This window comes from Phocoena phocoena, chromosome 20, assembly GCF_963924675.1.
Source record: "Phocoena phocoena chromosome 20, mPhoPho1.1, whole genome shotgun sequence".
NCBI lineage: Eukaryota > Metazoa > Chordata > Mammalia > Artiodactyla > Phocoenidae > Phocoena > Phocoena phocoena.
Window position 1 is genome coordinate 11,026,955 of NC_089238.1, and position 5,716 is coordinate 11,032,670.

General features: G+C 56.3%; 1 protein-coding gene across 1 annotated transcript; it reads left to right on the top strand.

The window, feature by feature from the left end:
* The first annotated feature begins 983 nt into the window (after nucleotides 1-983).
* Nucleotides 984-4,453, top strand: LYPD3 (LY6/PLAUR domain containing 3). Its single transcript, XM_065899500.1, has 5 exons — nucleotides 984-1,071; nucleotides 1,629-1,760; nucleotides 2,529-2,699; nucleotides 2,945-3,106; nucleotides 3,948-4,453. The coding sequence occupies exons 1-5, from the start codon at nucleotides 984-986 to the stop codon at nucleotides 4,451-4,453; spliced, it is 1,059 nt and encodes a 352-aa protein (XP_065755572.1).
* Nucleotides 4,454-5,716: the final 1,263 nt, after the last annotated feature.

A 5,716-nucleotide genomic window follows, 5' to 3' on the forward strand; every position in this document is an offset into this window, starting at 1 on the left:
GGACTGTCAGGGAACTGCCAACATAAAGTTTTTGAGACTCACGTTGGCACCCAGGCCAGTAGTTGGCCCGTTTTCATTGCTGCCTAATTCCCTGGGATTAGTGAATTCATTTCTTGATAAGTTTTTGCATCGTTTGCCAGATTGATAGTTTAAAAAGCAAATCTGATTGTAGACCCCGTGAAACATTCTCCATCTTTCTCAGAATTAATTCAAACCCCTCCTCAGGGCCTGGAATGGCCTCTTTTGCCTCAGTTTCCCCCTCACTCCTGAGCTCCAGGTACAGGAGCTTCAGGTACACTGCTCTCCTCTCTGTGTTCGAAGGGTCCATGCTGCTTCCAGCCGAGGTCTTTGCACGTGCTGACCCCTCTGCTTTGCAATGTGCTCTGCCCCCATCCCGACCTGCTTCACTGGCTAAACCTCCAGGTCTTTAAGATCGTAAGGCACCTGGATGATTTACATCCTCAGGGACGCTTCATTGACCAGCCCCCACTTGTAGACGCCACACCTCCTTGTAGCTCCCTACACTTCTTCCTTCGTTGTCCTCGCTGTAAATAACAATTTGTATGATTCTTTGATTAATATCTGTCTCCCCCATCAGACTGTGAGCTCTGTGAAGACCAGCGCTGGTTGTTTAGTCTCCAGCATCACCCGGCCCAAAGCCTGCACTCATTCAACATTTACTGAGTGTTGAATGTGGAGTAGACCCTCTGTGTGAGCCTTATATCCTCTCCCCACCGCCACAAACACACAGACTTTCTCCTGGGAACTGCCAGGGAACCTTGACTCCCGCCCTTTCACTCCTTGGCAGTGGTGGGTGACGCATCCAGGGGCGGGTGTTGCGCCCCACAGCTGAGGCTGATTTGGCCCGGTTGCGCAAGGCCAGGGTTGCCTGGGGCGAAGTTACTCATCCTGGGCTCACGTAAGAGGACCCGGGTTGGGAGGCGGCACAACTAGGGTGGAAGCCGAGAGAGCAGGACGGAACCATGGACCCCGCCAGGAAAGCAGGCTCCCGGGTAGCGATCTGGACAACGGGCTGGCTGCTGCTGCTGCCTCCGCTGCTGCTTCTAGAAGGTGAGTCTACTGCCGGAAGGGGGCGGAGGGGATAGAGTGGGAGCTCTAGGGAGGGTTCCCCCACCCCATACAGAGCGGGCTTGTGGGAAGGATCTCCCATCCCGGGCAGAGGGGTCGGGGGAGGGGGTGGGATGCGGGAAGGTTCCCTACCCTGGGCAGAGGGGACTGTGGGAAAATTTCTTCCATCCTAAGCAGACGGGGGGCTGTGGGAAGGGATCCCTCACCGAGCTGACTTGAATGTGGGTAAAATTCTCCCATCCTGAGTGGAGAACTGTAGGAAGAAGTCCCCCCACCCCCGTCTATGGCAGGGATCCCCCACCTTGGGCATAAAGGGCTGTGGGAAAGATGCTCCCACTGCAGGCATAGGACATTTGACGGAAAGGGACACAATGTATCTCCTGGCCTCAGACTTGCGGCTAGGTTTTCCTTACCCCGCCCTGGAAAAGGTTGTGCAATAGGATTGCACAGGGACAGAGGGAGTGGGAACGACTATTTCTCCTTTGGGGGAGGAGGCTTCAGTAGGGATAGCTCAGTTCTACCTGCCTCTGTTCCCCCAGGAGCGCAGGCCCTGGAGTGTTACAGCTGCGTGCAGAAAGCCGATGACGGATGCTCTCCGCAGAAGACTAAGACGGTGAAGTGCGCGCCAGGCATGGACGTCTGCACAGAGGTCGTAGGGGCGGTGGAGTCCAGTGAGTGGGGCCTCCGGGTCCTTGCGTACTCTTTTACGCTCCTCCATCTGGGCCCCTCCTCCTTATGGTCCCGCCCCTCCCTCTGAACTTGGCCACACCCCCTTGAACGCAGCCCCATCCTTCCCTTTCAGCCTGGCGTGGGCCCTTCGACACAACCACGCCATTAGGGCTTAGAGGGATGAGGACGGAGAGTTGTGCGTGGGTGGCGTGAACTGGGAGAACCCAGCTCTGGGACCTCGTCTCCTTTAAGGGCACACCCTATCCATTTCCCCTGGACCACTGAGATCTCCCCACCCACTTCTGTCCCTGCCAGAATCCTCTCCACCCCAGCCTCCCCCATCCAATGGGGCCCTTGGTGACGGAGATCCCTCTAGAGGTCTTCTCCTGAAATCCCTAGGCTGAGGCTCCGCCCCTCTGACCCGCCCCTGTCTGCGGCCACAGCTCCTAGGAGGCCCCATCCGTCTCTGATCCTGTGCCTTTTTTGTCGGTCTCAGCTCCTTCTGATGCTGCTTTCTGCGGTTCCGACTCCCTATGGTCGTGCCCCGTCTTAGCTCCACTCTTGGCCCTCCCGCGTCGATTGTGTCCAGTGTCTATCAGCCTGTCTGTCCCCTCAGACTCCTCTCTTTCAGGTTCCGCCCCTCGGTCTGTTGCTCTTTCCCCTCGGATCGGCTCTTTCTGAGGCCCTTGCCCTCCCACCCTGGCCTATCCTCTGGTGCCGGTCTATTCCAGGCCCCGTCCCTCTGACCCCGCCCCCTCCCCTCTCCGCAGTCCACGGGCAATTCTCGGTGGCAGTGCGGGGCTGCGGTTCGGGACTCCCCGGCAAGAATGATCGCGGACTGGACCTTTACGGGATTCTGGCTTTCGTCCAGCTGCATCAATGCTCCCAGGACCGCTGCAACGCGAAGCTCAACCTCACCTCGCGAGCACTCGTCCCCGCAGGTCGGTGGGGGCAGGGCCACAGGCCCAGGGACGGAGCCATATCTGGGCTGAGCGGCTAGGGGCGGTCACAAGGGGAAGGCGGGAGAACTCCGTAGGGGCTGGGGGCGGGGCCACGCCCTGGGGCGGGATTATAGGCTGAGCTGAGTGTCCGTCGAGGGGCGGAGACGTGGGCTGGAGGGACGCGGAGCAGGGCTGTGCTTCCTGAACTCTCTCGACCCCTTCCTTCCTCCCCGCCCCCCTCGCAGGCAATGAGAGTGACTACGAGCCTAATGGGGTCGAGTGCTACAGCTGCGTGGGGCTGAGCCGCAAGGAGTGCCAGGGTACGGCGCCGCCCGTCGTGAGGTGCTACAACGCCAGCGACCACTTATACAAGGGCTGTTTCGACGGCAACGTCACCTTGACGGCAGGTGAGTGAGCTCGAAGCACCGGGCCTTCACAGGTTGTGGTAGCCTTTCTGAGGCTTCATGGGTGGTAGGTAGCCCTTTACCCAAAGGGTTCCCCCACCTCAGCGCATTCGTGGCTTGTCCTAGAGCATCATGAGAAATGCAGTCCTATTCCCAGTATAGCACGGGAATAGGAATGCTTTTGTCCTAGAGTTTCTGGGGAAATAACAGTTTTCATAGAGGCCTGCCAGGTGCAGAATGGGAGGATGTGCAATGGGAAATGTATTTAAGCCTCCAAGCTTCTGCCCAGGCATCGTGGGTAGTGTAGTTCTGACTCCTTAAAACTCAAGGGTTAGTGTCCCCACTTGTCCCAAAGTATTAGGAGAGATGTAGTTCAGTCTCCTGGCCTCTGCTTCAGGGAACCATGGGAGGTGTTCTTCAAATTCCATCCTCTGCCAGGTGTATTATGGCAAATGTAATTCTGACTCTAAGACTGAATTTTGGTGGGGGTGGTGTGAGGGGTGGGGGGAGAGAGAGGGAGGCAATGGTCTTCTGCTCTTTCCTCGTGTGAGAGGTGTTGTATCCCAGTTCAAACCTTTCTTCCAAGGCATTGTGGGACTTGTAGTTCATCCTACACATGTTTCCTCTCAAAGTACTATGGGAAATGTGGTCCACCGTGTGCCAAAGACAGTGGGACAGTGTTTCTCAAAGTGGGGCCCTAATTGAGACTTTGGGTTTAATGGATGCAGAGTCCTTCTGTCCCCTGTTTTGGGTCTTCTTGCTCTTGTCTTGCCCCTAAGTTTCATTCTGGCTGTGCCTACCCCCTCCCTCCAACCACGGACCCACCTGTGTCTCCCTCCTGCAGCTAATGTGACTGTATCCTTGCCTGTCCGGGGCTGCGTCCAGGATGAGTCCTGCACCCGGGATTCGGCGACAGGCCCAGGGTTCACGCTCAGCGGCTCCTGCTGCCAGGGGTCTCGCTGTAACTCGGACCTCCGCAACAAGACCTATTTCTCCTCTCGATTCCCGCCCCTTGTCCTGCTGCCCCCTCCTCCGTCCACCACTCTGGCTGCAAACAACTCTGTCAGTACTTCTGCCCCAGCCCTGGCCTCCACTTCCACTACCAAACCCACCCCAGCCCCGTCCTCCACTTCCACCACCAAACCCACCCCAGCCCCAGCCAACCAGACTTCTCCAAAAGAGGTCGAACCTGAGACCTCCCAGGTGGAGGAATCTACCTACGGCCACCAAGACCGTAGAAATATTGGGCAGTACCCCATAGAAGATGGGGCCTCTAATAAAGACTCTGCAGCTCCTTCAGTGGGGTGGGTGGCTCTTCTGTTGGCTGTGGCTGCTGTCACTTTACTATGAACTTCTCTACCTCTTGCCCTACTTCCTTGGCCATGGGTACCCTCCCTTCCCATTACTCCCTCTTCCACCACTGGACTGGGCTGGCCCAGCCCCTGTTCTCCCTAGCTTTTGCTGCACTGGTTTGCGGCTTTGGGACAGAAAGTTACCATTGTATATATCCTGCCAGGGTGTTCCAGCTTTTTGAGGGCAGCAACTGTATCCCCCTCATCTTTGTCTCTCCCTGGTCTTCTCCTGGTGCCTAGGTCAGAGGGAAGTCAGAGCTGTCCCAGAGAAGGTGGGAGAGACAGTGATAAGCTTCGTATTCGCTTTCTCACAGTCAACCTGGAATAGGAGAGATGGGGTCTGAGGGCTCTGCCTCCTGCCCCTGAATCTTTGTGGGAATCATTTTTTGGCATCTTCTTTGCCTTCTTATATAGACTGTGAGCTCCTCAAGGGCAGGGACGGTGCCTTACGCCTCAGTGTGGTCAATGTCTGGCACATAAGGCTTCAATAAAACTTTAATTACTTTGTATAGTGTTTTAAAGGAGTTATTTCTACCTCATTGCTGACCTACCTCAGTATAACCTACCTGAGATATTTCTACCTCCTGAAGCTGAGCTAGGGTGGGAATGCCAAGACTGAAATGGAGAAACTGAGATCCGGAGTCGCAGCCCCGGGGGACGTTGGTTTTGAACACTTTTCACCTCCTGAGGTTTAGCCGTGCTTATGGGTGATCCCACTGGTGAGGGGGAGACCGGGTGAGACCATTGAGCAGTGTGGAGGGGGAATGGTACTCTTAGCAATGTTTGGGAGCAGAGGGGAGCTTTGTTTCACAAGTTCGTACACGGTCCTCAGGCCCCACCAACTTTGCCGTCGTTTTTTTTTTTCTTTTAAATAAATGTATTTATTTATTTTTGGCTGTGTTGGGTCTTCGTTGCTGCGCGCGGGCTTTCTCTTGTGGCGGACGGGGACTACTCTTCGCTGTGGTGCACGAGCTTCACACTGCGGTGGCTTCTCTTGTTGCGGAGCACGGGCTCTAGGCGCGCGGGCTTGAGTAGTCGTGGCACGTGGGCTCAGTAGTTGTGGCTCACAGGCTCTAGAGCGCAGGCTCAGTCGTTGTGGCGCACGGGCTTAGTTGCTCCGCGGCATGTGGGATCTTCCCAGACCAGGGCTGGAACCCGTGTCCCCTGCATTGGCAGGCGGATTCTTAACCACTGAGCCACAAGGGAAGCCCCTCATCAATGTGCTTTCTTAAGAGTCATTGTACAACACGGGGAATATAGC

What these genes read in the sequence shown, in the direction of transcription:
- LYPD3 (XM_065899500.1), top strand. Translation starts at nt 984, where the DNA reads ATGGACCCCGCCAGGAAAGCAGGCTCCCGGGTAGCGATCTGGACAACG. An exon ending in CGTAGGGGCGGTGGAGTCCA is followed by an intron (nt 1,761 to 2,528) that starts GTGAGTGGGGCC and finishes CCCTCTCCGCAG; the next exon opens with TCCACGGGCAATTCTCGGTG. An exon ending in CAACGTCACCTTGACGGCAG is followed by an intron (nt 3,107 to 3,947) that starts GTGAGTGAGCTC and finishes TCCCTCCTGCAG; the next exon opens with CTAATGTGACTGTATCCTTG.